The sequence below is a fragment of the Erithacus rubecula genome (assembly GCF_903797595.1).
Source record: "Erithacus rubecula genome assembly, chromosome: 3".
Lineage (NCBI taxonomy): Eukaryota > Metazoa > Chordata > Aves > Passeriformes > Muscicapidae > Erithacus > Erithacus rubecula.
The window spans coordinates 16,746,461-16,769,378 of record NC_136689.1 but is presented as its reverse complement, the minus strand read 5'-3'; the positions used below and the strand labels follow the sequence as shown (position 1 = coordinate 16,769,378).

Genomic DNA, 22,918 nt, shown 5'->3' with positions numbered 1-22,918 from the left:
ATATTAGTCATTTATAACAGAGTTTCATGAAAATTTATGTCTGCTAACTCTGGGGATCAACCCGCTGAAGAGCAAGCCATGGTCTTGCCAAGGGGGAGCAGCGTGTGGATGTCCTGCCTGGTGATTCAGAGCACTCAGGATTAAAAGAAATTAGTTTTGGCAGCTTGCCACAGCAGGGAGCATGCAGCTGGCCACCAACAGGAGCTAGCAAGGCTCGTGGGAAAACGTGCAGATTTTTAGGATGATTTGAATATCATTACAACCTAAAAATATGGCAGATAACTCTGTCACATCATTAGACATGGTTTTTTTTTTTTCCTCTAGGTGGAAGAAACTGGGATCAGCATCAGTGAATACAGAGTGGTGATAAAGATCCTGTCATAGCAGAGAGGAGTTTTGCCTTCAAATAAATTCACTAAATTGAGTAAAGTGGCCACTCATTGGAGCATCCTCACACTGTCACAGTGACAGGAGGTGGAGTGGAGTCACCATCTCTGGATGTGTTTAAAAAAAGACTGTATGTGAACACTTGGTGCCATGGTCTAGCTGAGGTGATAGAGCATGGGTTGGACTTGCTCTTGAAGGTCTCTTCCAGCCTAGTCATTCTATGAATTCTGTGAGTAGTGTGTGGCTCTGACTGAGCATTACTGGTGCTGATGACTGAGTTATCTTCCCCTCATTCACCATGGGAGGGAGGAGGACGAATACTTTCTTTTCCCTTACTTGGAGAAGTTTTTCTGTGTCTGTTTCCTGCCTTTCTAGAGCATGTGAGATGCTGTTCATGCCCCCAAGCCAAGGAGGCTCCAGGCAAGTGGGGTACCTTGCTTCAGTGCTAGGGGTGGTGGGCAACCATGGCTCAGGCTTAAGCTTCTCCTTATCAAAGAGGAAATAATTCTGCCTGTTCATACCACAGAAGTCAGTATTGCCACTAAACTGAGATGCCTGTGAGAAAGAAGTGGCTTGGTAACTCATTGTTGATTCAACAGAAAATAGTGACAAGTTTGGGTTCTAAATAGAGAAATGAAAACTAGAGACATATGCTAGTCCATGAGCAGGCACCAGGGAAGAGTATAACTAACAGCTACAGGATCTGCATGCAGGGAAGTGGGCAGCTGCCCTCCCACTCTCCACTCTGGAGAGCACAGATGCTGACGTGCTGCTCCTGGCATGGCACCATTTCCAGATGATGGTCTGAAAGAAAGATGCCATAGATTTTTGCATCTTCTAATGGTGAAACAGCACCAAAAGCACAGAATTGAGAGATGGTCATGAGAGAGGTTTAATGTTTCATTCAGCTGCTGAGTCATCTCCCCATCCCCAGTGAGACAGAGTATCCAAACACATCAGTTGCACAGAGGTAATGTGAACTTTAGTTTATACAGACATGTATAAGCATTTAACTTTTCTAAGAAAGTGCTGTGGAAAAATACAGAAAATTGTTAGAAACAAGATAGTATGGGTAGTATTTGCTTTCTCTTCAACAGTAATGTGTCACTAATAGCATGTCCAGACAAGTAAAACCCTGCTGCTGCATTAATATGGAAACCCCAAGACTCTGTATCTATGGAAAAAGCAGATCCATCCTTCAGACAATAATAATGGGGATCTGACACAATTGTGATGAACTGTTGTTGCAGTAGTAAGAATTCACGTGCTGTGGCAATACTTTAGAGTGAATAAACTCATCATACATGAAGCACAGCCTGTTTATATGCCTATTTGCAGTCTGTCACATATCCTGTATCCATCTTTGGCACATGTCACAGGACAAGTGGTTTACTTGAAGGTCAAGAAGAATAGGCTTCCATTATTCTACTAATTTTTCCTCTCTATTTGAAATGTCAAGAAGACTCTTAAATGTGGGGGGAGAGGGGCTGCCTATGCTATGTTCTTTAGAGTACATGATTGGAAAAATATGTTTTACTACCTCTGTTTTATTTTTTGGTGTCTTTGTTTACCATTTGTACACTGCCAGGAGTGGCAGCAACTTCCAAGATATAGAAGATTCTTTTCCTGAATAGATAAGTTTCTGTCAAGATAAGGGCTAGGGAAGTTCCTGGAAAGAAGAAATGAAAAGCAAGAATTGATCAAGAGATGAAATTAAAACTTTCTTCAGGTTGTGCAATTATTTTTCCTGAGTTCTGTTTTTTCTGTGGAAATGTGTGAAGCAAATTTGCAAGAAAATGGAAAAGAGGGGGAGAAAGGCTTCTGTTGTATAGATTAATATAAAAAATGACTTGAAATGAGCATAGAAGAACACTATGGAGAGCAGAAACATAAAACCAGCTAGAACAAAAGCATGAGAGGATTAGTGTGGACAAATGTGAGCAGAGAGGCAGAGGCATGCAGAGAACTTGATGAAAATCTCTGGTATTCCATGTCTGCCCATTACATTGGCATCTCTGCAGTATTTAATTTTTTTTTATTCAGGTACTTTCAGACTTCATTCCTAATTATTTGCAATTTTACTGCATTGAAAGAGCCTTGCACTTTTTTTCTTTATTTTTTCTGAGTCAGTGAAAGGACTAAAGCAGATGTACTGAAAGTGCATTCTTTTGCCAACCTGTAGCAGACAGATGTCAGTCATGAGGCATGATTAACTACAGTTTTAATTCTTTGTCAAATCCCAAGAGTGGTTGAAAGGTACTGGATCTTCTGTAATTGTTAGTTTCATGTGCTATACTTAAATATATACCCTGGAAATGTTACAAGGATCTGTATCCTTGTAAATAAAAGAGCATCCTAAGTAAAAGAGTCATCAAAAAGCACTGTGTAATTGCATGTAAGTTTGCATCAGAATGCAAAGGTGGCTCAAAATATGCCAGCATTTCCTTGGGTTTATCTGCCTGTTTATCTGTGGACTATCTATTTACACATGTTAATTTTGGACAATGCTGTTCCATAGCGGGCATATATTGAGTTTTCTTCTCTGTTAGATATTTCAGGGTTTTTTGCTACAACACCTTTCTGACTCACATAGCAGGAGTCTAGACTATGACTCTAGCTGGGTTCTGAAACATTGACTATTGGGGTCTATGTTTATTTTGTGAAAGCTTGTACAGTGTGCTAGTTTCTGAAAAGTCTAAAATAACACTTGCTGAAGTATTATTTTAATCACTTTAATGTTAGTGAACATTCAGTGGAAAAAAATATATGGCGTTATTTACTAAGTATTTATTTGACAGTTGTCTTATTTTTCTTATTTGATATTAAAATCAACATCCTGAATAATTGTCATAAGGTCCAATAATGCTGAAGGTTTCTGCACTGCTTTCTTCAAAAATCTTTACAAGTACTCTGTAAATGTTGCTAGTTCCTTCTCCACTGCATGGGGTGGTTGTCCTAAGAAGTCATACCTAGGAATCCACTTGAGTATTAAGTAGCATCAAGCTTAGGGCTTGTTGCCAATAATAAAAATGCTTTCCTATCAAATATGTGCTCATATTGCTCAGTTACTTGAATAACCACTGTTGTTGCTGAGTTTGAGAATTTTTTTAGAATCTGTTTAAAATTCAGAATCCTGGAATGTAATGTTTACAGGAGTTGAGAATAACAAATAGCTTGAAGCCTTTCATAAACTGTATATATATATTTGGTGGATCTCATTTGTAGCTTGCATTGGCTTTATGTTTGTGTTATTCCACTTACTAGAGTGGAGTTCCTATGGATTTGAGCTGGTGATTTAAGAGGAAGACTGGGCTTTGTATCTGGGCAGAATCCATTCTGCGCCTCTGGATTGCTTCAGGAAGCTGCAGTATTGATGGTGAGAATTAGGGACTTTCTTAGTGTGGTGGGTTGACCCTGGCTGACCCACCAAGCTGCTTCATCCCTGCTCCTCTGCTGGAGTGCAGGGGAGAAAATAAGATGGAACAATGTCATGGGTTCAGATAAATGCAGTTTAATTAAAAAAAAAAACAAACAAACTATGGAAGCAAAGATAAACAAAGTATTCTCTATTCCCCATAAGCAGGTGATGTCCAAGCATTTTCCAGGAAGTGTGGTTTCAGGCTCCAGTACACATAGCAGTTGCTCCATAGGACAAATGCAGTAACAAATGGTCCCTTTCCTCCCCCTTTGTCTTAGCTTTTATTGCTGAACAGTCATCAAATGGTATGCAATATTCCTTTGGTCAGTTTGGGTCAGCCTTTCTGGCTATTTCCTCTGCCAAGATCTTGCCCACCCACAGCCTCCTGGGTGACTGAGGGAATGTTGGAGAGAGCCTTTATGTTGTGCATGCCCTGCTCAACAGTAGCAGAAATAATGGTGTGTTATCAACACCTTTCTAGCCACCAATACAAAGTACAGCATTGGGAGGATTGCTATGGAGAAAATTGTCTCAGCTAGACCCAATAGATTCAGCTACAGTAATGACACAATGTCATTTGTGGGGATCTGGATATCTGGGATGCTGTGTCTTAGGTCCTACAGCATTTCCCCAGGGATACCCAAAGGAACATCTGTGCATTGACAGGACACACTGGGCAAATGCTCAGCTAAATCTGTGCCTGTTGATTTTGGTAATGAAGTGTCCCCTTACTGCTCAAATACACATCTGTTCATATTATCAGTGAACAATATGCATGCAACAGCATGTCTCCAATGGCATTTGGGGATTATTTTATTATAAATTGAAGAGAAAAAAGTAAGCAAAAGAAAAGAAAAATAAGCTTGATCTATATTTCTGTGGTATGTATTTTCTTAAAGGAACAAAAGCAATGTCCTTCCCAACAAGTTCTGAAACTAAGGATCATTTGCAGAATGATTTTGTTGTCTTTGTTTTTTTCTTTAAAATATCTTGTTTTACCTTTAGTCATGGTTTTCTGGAAAGGGAGAATTATCTGCCTTCTAGCTCCCTATTAATGGATTTTTACAGATAAGGTTTTAATCACTTCAAGGAACTACAGAGCTGTAATGCCTTGGCTTGGCAATACTTCCGTAACATGCCTGTGTAAACAAAATACTTCAGCAGTGATGGTTCACAAGCCATTTTGGAAAGCTGAATGAAGAAGTACTGACTTATCAGATTCTTTTCTGTGTTTGCAAGTCACTTGTCACCTCCGTAACTTTCCTGGCACAAGTCCCTGTATTTACAACCTGCATGCTAGTGCTGACCACGTCAGAGGCACTTCAAAGCATTCTTTAGAACAAATGTTGTTAGGTTTAACTCCTGTGTAAAATCCAGTGCTCTTGAAACATTTCATTGCAGGACATTGGATAGTACCTACTATTTTAATATTAGCATTTAGAAAGTGAGATGTTCTGGAGGATTTACTTTCTTGTGAGGTATATCTAATCACTGTAATTTGTGAGCAACTGCACTACTTGGCCAGAACAGCCATCTGCAGCTAGCTAATGAAGATTTAATAAAAGCTGAAGTTCTTCTTACATGCAAAGTTGCATAAGGAATATTATGTGATGCGTGCTATTGATGAAATAAGTTTTCTTCATTTCACTTGAAAAAACACTGGAACAAACAGATGACAGCAAGATTAGTTAGCTTAGCTTTCCAGAAAGAAGCATAATCTTTTCTGGATCTTGACAGCATCTTCAAACCTAGAGCTGAAGTTGATTTTGATAAAGGGGATTTATAGCATCTGACCTTAAATGACAGGGGAGAGAAAAACATATAATTTTAATGATATCTCGTGCCTGGTGCTGATTATAGATGCATGTAAAGTTCATATTTACATATTGGGTTTGGAACCTAGTCAGCTTGCTTTGCTTTGAATTTCTGCTTTGTATTTTTTTGCTGTGATCTGGTTTGATAGAGAGAGACCAGGAAATTATTTTTCCAGAGTAATAATACATGTGGTTGTGAGGGGGTTTCACTACACAGTATTGACTATGCTTCTTAAAGCAATGCCTTTTTGAGGAAAGGGCTTATGTCATTTATAGTTTGCAAAAAATGTTCAGGACATGTTATTTCCTATTGAGTGTGTTTTTACTAGGCAGATTCTACGGTGAAGAGTTGGTAGAAACGCATAAATGAAACCATATCTCTCCCTTGCTGGAAGAGTTGGGTTTTTTCCCAGCAACTGTGTTTATCAATTTACTAGTATGATTTCCCAGTAAAAGTCATAGCTAATTTGGTCAGGTAATAAAGACAGTTCTGATTTATGCTGGTACAACAAAAAAATAAAGTAATTGGGATGTCAGCTAGAAATGCTGAATGGCTATTTTGGCTTTGCTGCATGACCTGGACCTTGCATAGATGGCACAGCAGAATACTGAAATTGATAGCTTTACAGCTCCATTACAGTATTTCTTTTCAGAGGATTTTTCTTAGCAGACTTGATAAAATTAGAGTTTGTGTGTGTGGACAAGGAGAATGGCATTACTGTATGTCTCCTCAGCAGATGTCTTATCCTCAGGGCCTCGTTAGCCACAAAATTTGCAGTGTGGATATACAACTATAAAAACTGCAGCAGAATGTCCAAGGACATTTTTCCTAAATAATCTACACAGAAGTGACCTCCAGCATACCAGTATTTGAAGAAGTTTGGACTCTTTCCTTCTCTTTGATTTTTTTCCTCCCCCACTCTGGTTTCAGTACAGTGATAAGGAAATGCTCTGTTTTGCAGACAAGAAGCCCGAAGCCGTCCCAGAGCCCACAGCCCAATTTGGGTGAGCACACAGAGCACCTCTCTGAAGCATCTGCTGACTCCTTAGAGGCCATGTCTGAAGGTGATTCTCCAACCCCCTTCTCGAGGGGCAGCCGCACGCGGGCAAGTCTTCCCGTGGTGCGGTCAGCAAACCAAACAAAGGAAAGATCACTGGGTAAGAGCCTGCTCCAGTCCTTCTCCATTCTCTGCTTAGTCTGTGTTCCCCATTTCTGGATTTAAAACAGCCTTTAAATAGTTTGGGGTTGAAAAAGTAAAGACTTTGGTAGCATTTTTTTTTTTTTTTGCATGTCAGGTTGTTGTTTGGAAATCAACTCAGTGTGGGATACCAAGTAACTTGGGGAGAATGGTGAAATTATTGCATAAGATCTGAAAGTGTGATGGGAGCATAGTAGACATACAAGGAAAGAGATGCAGGCCCTGACATGAAATGCTGAGTAATGGTTAAAACCCAGTATTGCAAACACTACCTGCCAAGCCTGCACAATATTTGGCAATGAACTTAATACAAGATTGTACCCTCATTTTCAGGCAGGAGACACAGACTTTTTCACTTTGTCATTTCTGTAAAGCCAGACTTAATTGAACCTAGAGATATTATTGCCTAAGTAGTCTCATCTTACAGAGAAGTTAGTGTTTGTGTGGTGGCAGCTTTCCAGGCAGAGGATTTGAATGGATATGTTGATGCTCTTTTCTTTGGGGCAGTGCCCTTCCGTCTGCACCGGGACACAAGAGATGTGTCAGCACAGGTGGACAGCTCTGCTTCCTGCATTCTTATCATATGTCAGGGTTAAATTCAGCCCAGCTGTGAACCAGATCTCCTTTTATGATGGTGAATTTTGTCTCAGAGATTGCTCAGCTGGTGGATGGTAGGATTAAAGGCTGTTCTTTTGAGGGAAGACACCAGAGGGCAGTTAAAGCATTGTGGGAAGGCACATAACTTGTGTGGGTTGCTGAGGAAGGCAGGTTTTGCTCATAGGTAATAAACTGAAATGCTGCTTTCCTGTAGGCTCATCTCCCAGTATAGAGAGTGACATAAATCCAAGACTGGACTGTAAATCATACCATGCTTGTAAGCTTGTCACGGTGGTTTACTCATCCCTCAATAATTTAAGCAGTTTCTGTCAAGAGTATTACGATATATGCCAAACACAACAAGTGTGAAGAAAACAGGGCTGGAAGGGCTTCCCTACTCTCCCAGAGCTGAAAAGTGAGGAGCAGTGGGGCTGGAAACAAGGAGCTGATCCCTGTCCATGTCAGCCCACAATGTGGCTGCCCTCCCACAGACTGCTGGGCCACCAATATGTTGGGCTTTGGGGGGAGAAATTTGTGATACTTCAACCTGGATAAGACTTTTTGCTTTTGAAGTGTTTTTAAGAGCACATGAATGTTTACTACCCGTGCACTATTATGTTTACTATACTATACTGCCTGTAAGTCACTGCTGGCTAGGACATCCTCAGTACAGCTTACTTCATCCCAGGATTTTCTGTAAAACTTGTATTTGCTTCAATGTGATGTTAAGTGGTTGAGCCTTTGGAACTCACAGTCAAGCCCCACTGTGTGGGCTGAGGATCCCAGAGCTGGATGCAGCACTGCAGGTGGTGTCTCAAGAGAGCAGAAGGACAGAATCCCCTCCCTTACCAGCTGCCCACACTGCTTTGGTGCAGCCCAGCACAGTTTGGCTTTCTGGGCTGTGAGTGCACATGGCTGGGTCATGTCCAGCCTCTCACCCACCAGCATCCCCTCTGGGCAGGGCTGCTCTCACCCTGTCCATCCCCCAGACTATGTTCATACCAGAGGTTGCCTCAACTCAGGGCACCTTGCACTTGGTCTTGTTAAGCCTCATGAGATTCCCACATGCCACTTCTTGAGCTTGTCCAGGTCCCTCTGGATGGCATCCTGCTCCTCAGGCATGTCAACAGCACCACAGAGATTGGTGTCATCTGCACATTTGCTGAGGGTGCACTCAATTCCTTCATCTATATAATTTTTGAAGATATTAAATAACACTGGTCCCAGTACAGACCCCAAGGGACACCTCTTGTCCCTCATGTCCATTGGGACTCTGAGCCATTGACCACTACCCTCTGGATGTAATCATCCAACCATTTAATTATCCATCTAACAGCCCACTCATCAAATCCATCTCTCTCTGATATAGAGAGAAGGATGTTGTGGGGACCATGTCAAAGGCTTTACAGAACTCCTTGTAAAGGACATCTGTAGCCTTCCCTTGTGCACTGCTGTAGAAGCCCACTGCAGTATGCCACTGGCTTGGCCAGACAGGACTTGCCCAGTGAGGCTGTGCTGGCTGTCCTGAATCAACTCCTTTTCCTCCATGTGTGTATGTGTGATCCTTCCCCTAGGTGTTCTCAGCCTCAAGGTATCTTCAGCTTAGGGGTTTCCTGGTTATGGTTTCTACCTGTAAAATAACCATCAAGAGATGTCTCCTCCAGGTATTTGTTCAGTCCACCTTTGATTCCCATGTAAATTTTTTTTTCACATCCTCCACATCTGTGCATCTGTGACTTTGGCAGCAAGTTTCTGTTGGTTTACAGCCCAACCATTGCTTTCCTGTTGCTTTGTTTTGTATTTGTTTATCAGCTCTAAGTTATGCCCCTAGTCCTTGTGTTGGAAGTGACAGCAAACACTGGATTGCTATCTGCTTCCCCCAGGCCACACCTGATTTCTTTGGCCTGTCATTTCCCTCAGGTTATCTCTTCTCCAGCTTAGAAGTGCTGCTGTAACCACTTGTTGCTCATCCAAAAAACATCCTGGACATTTGATTATCATTGCTGCCCTGAAATTTTGCAGTTCAATAGTATCTTTGCTAAGATGGGAGGACCATAAGTTCACTGTTAAGTAGTTCACTCTTAAACCCTTTTTTAGTGTCTCTTGCATGTACTGCAGTGTGCTGTCCAGGCCTAATGGAGCACAGCCACATGAAGATACACTGTTTTATTTAATGCCCAGGATTTCAGACCCTGCAAAACACCCTTTCATGTGCCAGAGACAAAGCCCCAGCTTATCCCATCATGAACAGGCCAAATGCAGGAGAAAGAAAAAAGTAAACAAACAACAGGGAAGCAATGTAATATGAAGCATTTCAGTTGAGAGTTTTTCGATTTGAAATGAACAAAATGAGCCTTTTCTCTCTGTATTGCAGGAAAGGTCACAGGTATGTGTGGGCTTAAGGGTTCATCATACTGGCCAAATAGGAGTCAATATATTGTCATCACATCACAATCTGTCTTTTTCAAGTTGTTCCAGGAACCACTTAATAACAAATAGTTTGTTTTAAAAGATAAGAAGTATTCCAAAATAGTTCAGTTTTATATTATTATTATTATTGTTAATATTATGTGCATTTGTTTTATAAAAATTTCCTTTTCGATCTCTTCTGCCACTGTGTTCTAACAGCACCATCAGCAGTGTTCTGAAATTTTACTATTGAAATGCTTTTCGTGCTGCGGTCCTTTTTACTAAAAAGGGGAATGTTTCTTTTTTAAAAACAGGAAACTGTTTCTAACTCCAATTTTAAAAGTGCCATGCACGTACTTCAATTAATATGATTTTAAATAATCTGTGTATGATCACCTTTCCATATCTATTAATTTCTTAATTTAATATAATTTAAATGAAAATTATGTTTTGATCCTCAGCAAACTTAATTTCAGCAAGGAGAATAATGAACTTTTGTAATTTTTTTTATTTTACATTGTATATCTCAATTCATTTTTGAAAAATGAGGTTTTCTTTTTGAAATTCTAATTTTTCTGTGGGTTCCTATTTTACTAGCTATATGTGAGTCAGTTTGTTTTTAAATTGTAGTCCAAATTAATATGAAGCCTGAAAAGGAATAACACAAATGCGTTTTGGCTACCTCACTATCATGGGTTTGTCAGTCAGGACTAATCTAACAGGACATGGTATCACGTGGAGTTGACCTAGAAAACAGTATTCCTATTGTGAGCCCATTGAAAGGTCTTTCTTGGCTAAGAAAACCAGAAATCAACACTTGCTTCATCAGGAGACGAAGCAAGACATTAAAATAAATGAATTCACTGTGCAAGAGAAAATTAAATGTATTTTAAAATACGTATTTGCAAGCTGGGAGCTTTTCCAGTGCGATAACTGTGGGAAAAAAATTATCTAGCAAAACTGTCAGTGAGAATCAGCTGAAACCTGGAAAGTGCTCAAAAGCTTTCAGCAAACTCTGTTTGCAGTTTGCCTGGAGGGAGCAGAAGCTGACAGGCACCAGCGGGGCTCACCATGCCCACTGTCCCTCCCTGCTGCCCTGCTCTGGAATGGAGGGAGACAAACACACCCACCTGTGTGCATCTGCCCAAACAACGGGCAGCATCCTTTGCACAGCATCCTGTGTGTGATGGGGGAGCAGGGCAGGGTGTGATCACAGCTCCCATCGCATCAGCAGCTGCTGCTGCTCCTGCAGGATCAGCCTGTGTGTGCAGGGGGGATGGAGGGGGAATATGGTGCAGGGGGGATTTCCATAAATGCACAAAGATTTGGGTTTGACAAGTGGCTGAGCAGGATGAAGCTTTATGGCTCAAGGGTTGCAACCATGGGTGCCCCAGCCAGGGTGCTTGGCCACTCCAGATGGATGAGGAGCAAAAACTGGGCTCCCTGCTGGTAAACCTGTGCCTAAAGTTAGGTGGTGTGAAAAGGCCTCTTCAGAAATGTCTGAGCCTGCCAACATTTGCATTTTATTTGCATTTGGAGGGATTGCATAAAGGAGTAAAATTATACAAATGCTTAAGGATTGGCATGGGGAGGGTCTTTAAGTAATCATGGAGTATGATGATTATTATTTATTAGCCCCCAAACCCACGTTTTGGCAGGCACAGATTTTTGTGTCTGATTAATTTGTTTGCAGCAACCTTATATGGAAATGTCATTACTGATTATAATCATAACGCCTCAATCTTTTGCAGCATTTCTTGCAGATGTTTCTCAGAGCCTGTTAAAAAAGAAAGCCAAGGCCACAATGACAATTTCACTCATAGCAAAACCTCTGCAGAGAGACAGATCATTGCTTTTCAGCTGGCAGTAGAAATAACTCTCTGTTCATGTGTAGGCAAGATACACACAGAAAAAATATAAATGCTAAAGGTAGACATCTATTATATTGGAACTAATTAATTGTTACTTACAATTTATGAGCTAGAAATTAAAATAGGCATGTAAAATCAGAGATAAGATGTGTGAATGGCCATAAACTTTGTGTGAGAAGCCTGTGATTTGCTAGTAGTGGCACTGCCCTCTCTGATTCCTTAGAGCATGATTTGAGCCTAATGAAGTCAGCAAGAACTTTGGTTTAGTTCATGGGAGAGGAACTCCCTGGGAAGTGCATTTCAAGTTAAGGCTGGGTATAACTTTAATGTATTCAGTCATCTTAAAGAATTTTCCCTCTCTTGCCTTTTATAGTATATGCAAAGCAGCCAACATGCAAAGAGGTCATGTAAATATTTGCTGTTGTGGTCAGATAGCTTAACAGGGACTGACAGGTCTGTAAGAAAAACAGCCTGAAACAACTAGTTCCAATTAATTAATTGAAACTCAGGCCCTAGGAAATTATAATACTCTAATGTAGCTCAAGTTTTCCTTCCAGCTTTCCTAGACTTTATTTTCTTTTCCATTTCTTCAAATTACAATAGCGGAAGGTTTTGGACTTGGAAAGAAAAAAACCCACACACCTCTTACCTGAAATGTTTTGTATCAAAAGAACAAAAGAAGCTAAATAATTATATTGACCTATCAGAGTTTTTTCTGTTTCATTTGTTGTCTCTACAGAATGTGTGAAAGGCAGGTATATGAAAGACTGAAATGTGTGACTTCCCACTTGTGTCCACAATTGCTGTTCACTTAAGAGGTTTTTTCCTATAATAAAATGTCTTGTGAGTACCTGAAAAAAATGCTTCCAAGGAGCATGATACTGTTTAGTACATATTGTCTCAATAGAGGCACATTCTGTCTGCTACCAAAAAGTTGATAAGCAGGATATTTTAGATGCTGTGTCACACTGGAGCTGATTTTTTTTGCAGCAGGTTGTATCAACATGGATCTAATGAGTTCATTGCAGTGATACTGGAGTAGATGTACAGTGCACTAAACAAGCCCATTAGTTATGTAATTCTGTGTCTGTCACTGTTAAATGACTTTTGAATGCAACCTTTATTATTTATTTGCACTGCAGTAATAACTAAAGGACCTTGAGCAAAACCAGTGCCTCACTGTGTTGGGTAATACATAGTGACAAAATACTCCTATTTCAGAACCTTACAACATGAATAAGTCAGAATGAAAAGTGGTGAAGATAATAGGAGAGGTAGAGTAATGAGTGTACAACCTGGATGAACTGACTAAAGCTATGCCAGGGTGGCAGTGGCTTTTCACTTTATCCCAAATCATGCATTCACAAAAGGTGTAATGTCTTTATCCAACTCTACCATCACTTCATATTCTGATTTAGCAGCAACAATTTGAGCCTTCAGCATTTGGTGTCTGCTGGAAGACAGATTTAGCAGCTGGAGTAGCTTGTACAGCCCTCCTTCCTTCAGAGGAAAGGTTAGAGGCCACATGGAGCTGTCCCATGGGGTGCATCTAGCACAGCAGCTAACTCTTGGATAAATCTGATCTAATTTTTGTGTTAGGTAAAATTTGTAAGTCTGCCTCTATTACAAGTAAGGCATGCAAACACCAGTGTCTTCCATTTGACATGGGCATGCAAAGGAAAAATGTGCATTGCAATTCCATGCTTTGTAAGGAGTGCAAAACTTAGGCCAAGGAGAGGAGCACAGCCTGTCCCTCACTGCACTGTATCATTGTATTTAGGATTTGCTGCCAGGGCTGACAGCAAGTCCCTGAATGAGGACAGCTCTTGGATTTAATCATTGTTCCCAATACTGTTTATATATTTAGGTAGTGATTGTGATGCATAGTTACTATGCTGGGCCTAAATTCAGGTTTCTGTTCCCAGAGAGAAATATGTCATCTCAGTGACATAAGACTCTCTTGAATTAGTTCTTGTTGTCTATTTCTTTTCTGCATTGCTGGCTACAGAGTACCCAATTCAGGCAGGATAAGAGGATAATCACTGCATCAGAAGCTTGTTGATAGCCTGCTGATTAGGATGCTCTCCTGGGACAATAGGGGCAATGGTCTGAGCAGCTCTAAAGATGGGAGCCCTTCTGGATGTTTTTTAAACTACTCAACTGTTTAATAGGAGATAGGTGCTTGTACCATTGCTTTGCCCAATTACCTTCTGCAATGAATAGACCATCTGTGGGTATGAGGGCAGAGGGTGGATGTTGTTTATCTTGGCTTTAACAAGGCTTTTCATATGTCTCATAGCCTCCTTGTAGACACATGAGGATGTAGGGGTGGCCTTTAGGGTGTGCAACTGGCAGCTGGGTTTTAGCTGTGCTCCTTAGGGCTGAACTCTAGGGCCAGTGAGTTTTGACATCAGAAACCTCGTTGGGATGGAATAAACCAGCAGTAGGGTCAAGTCAGACCCTAAGTTTGAGAGAGCATTTGATGTGCTCCATAGCCAGATGGCCACTTCACCAGGACCCAGTGAGGAAGAGAAATGGACTAGCAGGAACTTCATGAAACTCCAGAGAGGCAAATCAGGGACAGAACAGCACTGCAACAATACTGGCAAGGACAGTGCTGGCTTGGTAGCAGCTTTGCAAAGAGGACTTGGGGTATGACAACAAGGTGATTGTGTATTAGCAGTGTGTCTTTGCAGGAGGGAACACTGCATAGCTGTCTGGAGGAAAAATTCAGCCTGCAGGTCAAGGGAAATTATTATTCCCCTCTTCTCACCATTTGTAAAGTTGCACTGTGTCCAGTTTTGCTTCCCCAGTACATGAAAGATAATAACAAATTGGGGGGAGTCTAGGAAATGTTCTCTTGGCATTCTTAATCATGCAAACTAAGGTCTTGGTTCCAAGATCCTGTCTGAAGTAGCTTGTGAGGACTTCACACAAAGTCAAGCTATTTGTTAGAGTTCACAGAGGTGAATTTTTGGTGTGGTGCCCTAACCAGCTATGCTCTTAAATGCTGATGGCTCAGCCCCTAAATTTGCTGCTAACAGTAGTGAACTTTTTAGAAATTAAATAACTTCAGAAGTATTGAAAAGAATTCCTGCTGTAAATACAGAACATTTGGTAAATGGAGCAAAATTACAAAGGCATGCATGTCCTCCTACATGACTTCAATGCTTCCTGGCTGTGGATTATTAAAATGGTCACATTCTGCCCTTGAACACATTGATTGTACCTAGTTTAGTACTAAAAAATCAGAGTTTATAAAAATAGTTATTACTTAAATAATGAGTTTGATACAGCTGATTTATACACAAAGGAAATACAATTGGGTAGGATCTATCTTCATGTTTATTCTAGTGGAAGAACAAACATTCCAAGAAATTTAATTGACATTTTCTTGTCTTTTTTTGCTTTTGCCCATTTAAAAGTTACTAACAAAAATACCCCTATGTAAAGTACTTGACTACAGTGGCCTTAAATGCTTCACATACCTGTACAGTCTTTGGCAGGCACATCCTTGGGAGGTGTCCTGGTCAGCTTGGCACCTTTGGCCATGGCTTGCAGGCTTCTCCAGAGCCAGGGGCTCAGCTTCTGGTGGAGTAAAGCAGAGCCTGCGTGGGCATGTCCTGTGCCTGTGTGAGGAGTTCTCTGATTTACTGTGCCAGGCTGGTGAATGTGAACTGCAGTAAATGCAGCGTGGCACAGCCTGCAGGGACCCTCTGAAAAATGGCTCTGGTACCTGTGAAATATCTTGTTCTTCTCACTGAGTTGCTCAATTGTAATTTTAAAAATATTTTTTCATTCAGTATCATAGGGGGTTTGTGTTATTCTGAGGTTGCTGGCATTGTTTTGTCAGTTTGGGGTATTGATGGTCAGTTGGGCTATTCTGTGCAACACAATGCAATTATTGTCCCAAAGTCATCCTGCCAGTACATTGATTTCCATGTGGAACTAAGTTAAACTGAAATGTTCTCTCAGAATTTCTGGATTCTAGAAGTAACTGTTCACAGTAGATGGACTTGCTGATGTAGGTATATAGACAAAGTTGCTTTTTGGCAGCTTTGGCTTTTTCACAGGTTTTGTCAGGAATCATATGAGGAAAATACAGGGTTTTCCTTAGGTAAGAAAAGTTGTCCGTGTTCCTTTTCACTTATTTTTCTTAGCTACCTGAATGCATTTGTTTGTAGAAAAGTGATAGTATTTTAGTGGCAGTTAAAAACCTTTATTTTTCATAACATTTTGGTAGGAAATTTATGTGACTACTGAGTTTTCCATCTGTCTTTTTCATTAAGTAACAAATTATTGCAAGTCACTGTAAGTAGCAGAGAAGAATGAAATAGGAGTAAAATGTAATACTGGACTAAATTAAACAGTTTCTGTTTTTGTCAAAACTGTTATCAAACAATACTTTGAACAAATCTCTTCAGACAATTAGGAAAAAAAATAAGTAATTGCTTTTATTAATTAAAAATATCTACTTTTTATTCTCTTGAAGACAGCTAAGTATATTTATAGAACATTTTCTGAATGTGGAGGACAGATTTTCAGGAGAGAGTACTAACAGAAGTTATTATGAGAGCTTCAGGCTAGAAATACCACAAGGATCATGGCAATGACCTCAGACTAGTTGAAACTGTGTCGTGAAATAGGAGAGTTAAGTCTTGAGGGTATGGAAAGCAAGAATTTCATATTAAGGAATTTCTTCAATGCAGCAAGAGTTGTTACTGTAATAAACTTTTGTCTGCATAACTTTGGCAGAATTTGGTGATATGTGTTTGCTCTGTTTATTAGATAGTTGGGGGGAAAGGAGGGATGAGGAACAGAGAACAATAGGGGGCTATGCCATCCTTACAGTCTTATATATGACAATTTCATCAAAAGCGAAGAAAAAATGGAGATATCTTGAAATCTTAGTAAAAAGAAATTAAAATTTTAAACTGCACTTTTGAGGGGAGGCCTGACTCCAACAAAAACAGTTGCCATTGAGACTTTAAAGATTATCCTTGGCTTTTAAAAATCATACAAGTCTCAAGTAATGATTGATATAAATGTAATTAAGAAACAAGGATGCTTTTTCTCACTTTTGCTTGTTACCATTGCTGCTGACTTCAGCATGAGGAAATGTCCAGCCAGAGACAGTGACTCAATGGACTTGTGGTGGAAGATCAAGCTAAAGCAGCATGAAAAGACAAGGATGGCCCATCTTCTCAAAAAGATATGGTTAACTGATGGTTAAGGGTAAAGAGTGAAATTAATCTAATGGCATTTTCTCCATTTTAGTTATACCTTGCTTTGTACCTTGTATTACAAGAAGGTCCAGAACTCCCAGTGCATCCAGGTTTTGATTGCTGTAGTCTAACCACCTTTACTATTACTAGAAATTTTCAGATTTGACACTGAATTTCCAAAGGATACATTCAAAAGCTGTTTTGGAAGGGAATAGGAGTGCCTTGTTCACAGCAGTGGTTTTTGGTTCTGTGGGAAGATTTCAATGCTCCAGTGCCCAAGCGTCCTACACCAGCCAAATACAGATTTTGTCATAATTTAATACTTCTCTTCAGCTGGATTAAGGAACAAATGTCAGTAAGATACTTCAGTGCAGAAATTTGCAAGATATCTTGACTACAGAGAGGGAGTCCTGTAGCTTCACAGAAAAGAAACTCATAAACTCAAATGTAAGCTTTAACTATATTTCATAACACTGAGGAATTATTTAACTTTCTGCCTCAGTTTTTTCTTCTTCGTTATCAGAGAATTATGTAAGAAATTGTATTTTTTCATTTAAAATCCATTGTTTGAGAGAATTAACAGATATTTGTAAAGGACACAGAAGACGACACAATCTTGTTTGTTTACTTATTCTCGTTTTCTTAGGTATTTAACTTTCCTCTCTTAACTAATGAATTTTTAAAGATATTATTTGTTCTTTAAACAAAAGCTAATTGTGCTTAAATTTCTCCTAAGTATGTAAGATGCCTTGCATGGAGATCCGTGTTAGCAATATAACCATGATAGTGTGCTTAGTGAGGGTTAGGTCAGCACTGTGTATGTGATAGAGGTGCTGGGTGGTTTCCTGACACCTGGATGACATCAGCTCTTGCCACAAGGAGTAAACCTTTTCAGCTGTAGCTCAGGAGTTATGGTCTCAGCAGTATGGGAGCTGTGCCAGCCCTGCTGTGGCTGTGCAGCTCCTTGCTCTAAAGCCAGCCTGGACCCTTGTGTTGTGGTGAGACTCATCATCACACTGTCAGGGCATGTCCTCAGCTCCCAGGAGGGTTTTGCAGCCCAGCAGCACTGTGTGAGCTGAATGCCTTTTTGTGAAGGTGGTGTGTGCCTGAGCTCAGAGCTGTGCTGAGGGCACAGGAGGGCTGTGCTGGGCACCCCAACCCAGCACTGATGGGCTCAGCCCCCTGAGCCAGGTTTAACTCTGCATCTGCCATTGCACTGTGCTCTGTTAGATGTGCATCATCCCTGAGAGGAACAATGAAATATTTTGCACATCCTGCCACTGATCCTTGATAAAGAGGCAGCAGAAAATCTGGTGTTTGGAAAGAGCTCTGTAGGGAAGGAAAGGGCAGTCATGTGTGTTCACAGGATCATCATCAGATCTGGCTTTGATGCTTGTAAACCTTTCTTTGAACACGTTCTCTCGCCCCTTGGGTGTTTAATTTCCCTTCAATAAAGCATATGTCCTGGTTGACAGGAATGTTGTGAAGCAATTTGTTAAAAGGCTGGTGTTACCAAGGCTGACATGTAAATGTTTTTTGCTGTGGCCTGTGTTTAAGTCTGAGGTCTAGTGCTTGTAGGATGAAGAACAGTCAAAAATTCTGGAGGTATTTCTGCAGCTAGGTTATACTACATGACAAAGGGAATGCTTTACATTATGGTTTGTGTTGTGGCTGTGGAACAGCACAGGGCAGGCAGTTCCTCAGAGCTCTTGGGAGTGGGAGCCACAGCATTGTCTGTAGCGTGGTGTAATTCCCTCACTCACAATATCTTCATGCATCCTAGAGTAGCAGGGAGTTTCATAGTCCTCTTTGATCTGTGTTGTATAAAAACAGTCCAATCTTCATGTTTCAGGCAAATTCATTGTAACAGAAGCACAATTAAGTGCAAGAGGGACTTGAGGGCACATGGAGACAGGAGTATCCCTTGTGTTTGTGTTTCCAGCAGCTTTGCTGATGCATGTGCCCTAAAAAAACCATGCCTAAGTTATATTCTACTTCTTCTTGCTTTAATCTCCATGGGAGTGATTTTTTTAGCTGAAGGTAAAACACACCTCACAGCTCCAGCAGCTTATGTGAAGTGGAACCTGTGGGTATTGTCAGTGCTCAGAATTTCACCTGTGGAAGAAAAATATTGTGAATGATTTTAACTAATGAATTTTGAGTCTTTTTATTTTGTCATGCTCAAAAATGATTTTTAGAAGTGAGCAGTTGGTTCTGTGAAATAGGAAATGCCCTAAAGCATTGCTGTATAATGATATGGATCAGACTACTCAAGAGGAAAGGCAGTAGTTTTCTTTTAAGGACATGTGATATAAAGGAGAATAAAGAAAAAAAAGAATTTATTATGCCTTTGAAAATATCTTTTCTCTCTTGAGTGAGATTGGGGCCAAAACATTTCTCCAAGTTGTATGTTTAAGCTGTCTGTTTTAAGGCAGAATATGCATATTTGTTTTGAAAATTCAGGACTCAAGACCGCTGTGATTTTGCTTTGGATCAGTATATTGTGGGAACATTGAAGCACAATGTTTGTTTATAAGACTGTTCTGCAATGATTGTGACTTGTGTGTAAGGAAGATTTTTTGACTCTGCTACTTATTCTGTGTTGTTTTCAGTTGCTCAATATTGAGTGTGGTTTTAATGGTATAAAATGCAAAACTAGCATTTCTAAATTTTGCAGTAACTTTTAAACTGGGCAGAGTCACATCCAACTGCAAAGCAGATACGCAAAGCCTGTCTTTTTAGCCAGAAAATATATATATTTTTTGCCACTAAATCCAAGAAAGTTTAAATGCCAAAACATTGAAAGTTCCTTGTGTTCTTCATAAGAACTGAAAGTTATCATCAGAAATTAGTATTTCTTTGCACATCCTGGAAAAGTGAAATAAATGCAATCATTAACTTGTTTAAATTTTTTTTACAAATATAGTTAGTTTCTGAATCCTGAAGAGTGTTTAGCTGCATAGAATATTTGAGAACTAAAAAGAGTTTTACCTAGAAGAACATAAAGAAATATATGATGTCTCAAATTATAATAAAAAAGAGAAAAATAGTTTAATAGCTCATTAAATATTGGCATTAAAAATAAAAGTTATAGAAAAACTCCTCTCAGTCTTTGAAAGAAAACTAGTTTAATTTCAGTTTGAAAAAGTTTTTCCAGACAAAGGAAAATGGAAATTCATATGGGATTTGATTGCAATATTAATGAAGAAAGATGTATCAGCTCTTGATATTAATGTGAAGATTAAGTTAACAGCTCTGTTTTATAAAAGCAGCCTAATATTAAATAATAGTTAAGTAATGCTGAGTAGTCTGTTTAGTATTCAGGAAAGCTAACATCTTCCTTCCCTAAGTGCAAGCACAATTATCTACCCACGGATTGTAGGAACATCTGACTGTTTCTGCCTTCCTTTTCAGCAATTATGGACAACATAGGGACAAAATATTAAAGACTAAGGGGAGACAGGGCTCAGCTTGAAATGCCTTCTCTTCTTTTTCATTAATTGCTTTTATATTCTAAGACCTTAGCTTTTCCCACTGCTTTTCCTCAGTGTATGTATCTCAGCACTGCCTATTCTGTTGTTGATGGCTTTCAAGTGTGACTCACTGACTTATCAGCTAAATTTTGTGATTTTCTGAGATTTGTTGATGACTGATGGCAACTGCACTGAGGGCCTTGTGTTCCCAGCCCTCCTGACTATACTGGTCATGGGAGAGCAACATTACAGAGCATCCACACTCGACTGCTGTGGTGAATTCAGGTTGTGTGAAATGCTCTACCAGCCTTTATCCCACCTGTGTTTATTATTGGTCAGTGCAAAGGCCTGGCAGCACAGCATCTTCCCAAGATTAGAGAGGATCCAGTAGAGGGTCACAAGGATTATTAACTTGATTGGAGCCTCTTTGCTCTGACAGGTTGAGAGAGTGAGAGCTGGGAGTTCAGCCCCTGGGGAGGAGAAGGCTCAAGGGCAGCAATGTCATCAATGGACAAAGAACCTGAAGGGAGGGGGCAAAGAAGAGCCAGGCTCTCTTCATTAATGCCCAATAAGAAGACCAAACACAATAATCACCAAATTAAACATATGAGATTCCCCTTAATATCAGGAAACCTTTCTTCACTGTGAGATTGACAAGCACTGGCTCAAGTTTCCCAAAAAGGCTGCGTGGTCTCCATCCTATAAGATATACGAAAAATGTCTGGACATTTTCCTGCACAAGTGGTTGTAGCTGTCCCTGTTAGAGAGGAATGAGGGTGGACCGGATGACCTCCAGAGGTGCCTTTCAACTTCAGCCATTCTGTGATTCTGTGATCTGCCATCTTTTTACACCCCTGAGGAAGCTGTACTTGCTCCATCTTGTGCAGACAGCAAGACAGTAAAGATGTTTCCTGCTGGTACAATGCAGTGTTATCAGAGACACCTGGGATGACTCAGAAACACCACAACTGATGCATTCAACTGGGCTTAGCAGTCCCCATTTCCTTGTATCCAAAGTAGTTCAGCTAAACACTTGCTTATGAATCTACTCCCTAGTGCTACACATCCCAGGAAATTGCTTAGTTTAGTTGCAGTCCTGTGGCAGCTTGTTTGCTGCTGTGCAGGTCCTAATAAACCTTCCCACACTGGAGATGCTCATGGGAAGATCTTTTGGTTTTCTTTAGGAACCAGACCCAGCATGGTTAGAATTCATCAACACCATCAAGTCCAGACTGATTTCTTCTGTTGATGGAGATGGCTCTGAGTGCTTTGGTGCTTGGAGGGTTTTGGAGGTTGCAGTGGAATGGCACTGGGCTGTAGCAGTGCTCACCAGCCACACTCAGGGAGTGCTGGCCAGTGGAGTGCAGGCACCTGCTGGTTGCACAGGAGCCAGCACAGCCTGCAGGGCCAACACAGGGATCGTGGCAGAGGTACTTCATGTGCCTTCCCTCAGTCCCTGCTCTGTATTATTTGTGTTTCTTTCCATTGTGGTGCATATCACAGCCTCCATTCCCTGAAAATAGCTATATCAGAAACGTGTTCTGTCTCAAGAGAATAAGAATGTCCAGATTTTGCAGTTCAGCATTTAAGATTATTTATGTTTCTCCCTGAGTACTAAGCATGATTATTAACACTGCTGTGAAACTGAAAGGTTCCAAAATTGCTCGGTTTTTTGTGGTGTACCTCAGTTTTACTCCTGGCAGGAGTTTCCCCTGAGATTTATGCCATATAATGCCAGCAAATCGAACTGTGAATATAAAATTCCTTGTGCTAAAATGAAAATCTTGGTTTTATTGATTAGTGTGAGGTTATGTATAAGGAAAGCTGGGTGCTATAAAAGGATCAATTTCTTCCTCAAATACTTTTTTTTTTTTAAATACCTTGTGATTTACCAACTTACAAAACAGACTAAACTTGGTGAATTTGAGATCTTCCATTAGGATTCATAAGGTAGACTTCTGATTTATCTAACTGAAGTACAGCAGGAGGCATCTCAGTACTGGGACTGACAGATTTATCAAGTCTGAACCATATCATTGTTACTATGCTCTATTCCAATAGTCTGTTGAAAGGGAAAACTGTATATGTGCTTTATTTTTTAAGGAGTGTGAGTTGGTTTTTTTCTTCATTGTGGGCTTGGTCTGTGTTCCACATAGACTTTGAAACCAGATTATTGCATTTAAGAATATGTAACTTCCTATTACATTTGCTTGCAGGTGTATTATATCTTCAGTATGGAGATGAAACAAAGCAGTTGAGGATGCCAAATGAAATCACAAGCACAGACACAATTCGTGCCCTTTTTGTAAGTGCCTTCCCCCAGCAGCTGACAATGAAAATGCTGGAATCACCCAGTGTCGCCATTTATATCAAGGATGAGAGCAGAAACATATACTATGAATTGTGTGATGTGAGGTAAGGCATGGAATTATAGCTGCTGGTTTCGTGGGGTTGGGGTTTTTTGTGGTTTTTGTTTTGTTGTGCACTTACAGAATAGAAAGGAATGGGGTTGATAAGTATCTGAC

General features: G+C 40.2%; 1 protein-coding gene across 11 annotated transcripts in view; it reads left to right on the top strand.

Annotated features, from left to right (window-relative positions):
* Nucleotides 1-22,918, top strand: part of KIAA1217 — a 175,610-nt gene that overhangs the window by 75,367 nt on the left and 77,325 nt on the right. For all 11 annotated transcript variants that reach the window (XR_013773604.1, XM_079300589.1, XM_079300583.1 and 8 more), the window contains 2 exons: nt 6,582-6,777; nt 22,610-22,808. Coding sequence is in view for 10 of the 11 variants with exons in the window: in XM_079300589.1 (XP_079156715.1) it covers nt 6,582-6,777; nt 22,610-22,808 (395 nt within the window). In the remaining variant the exon portion in view is untranslated. The remainder of the gene's footprint in view (nt 1-6,581; nt 6,778-22,609; nt 22,809-22,918) is intronic.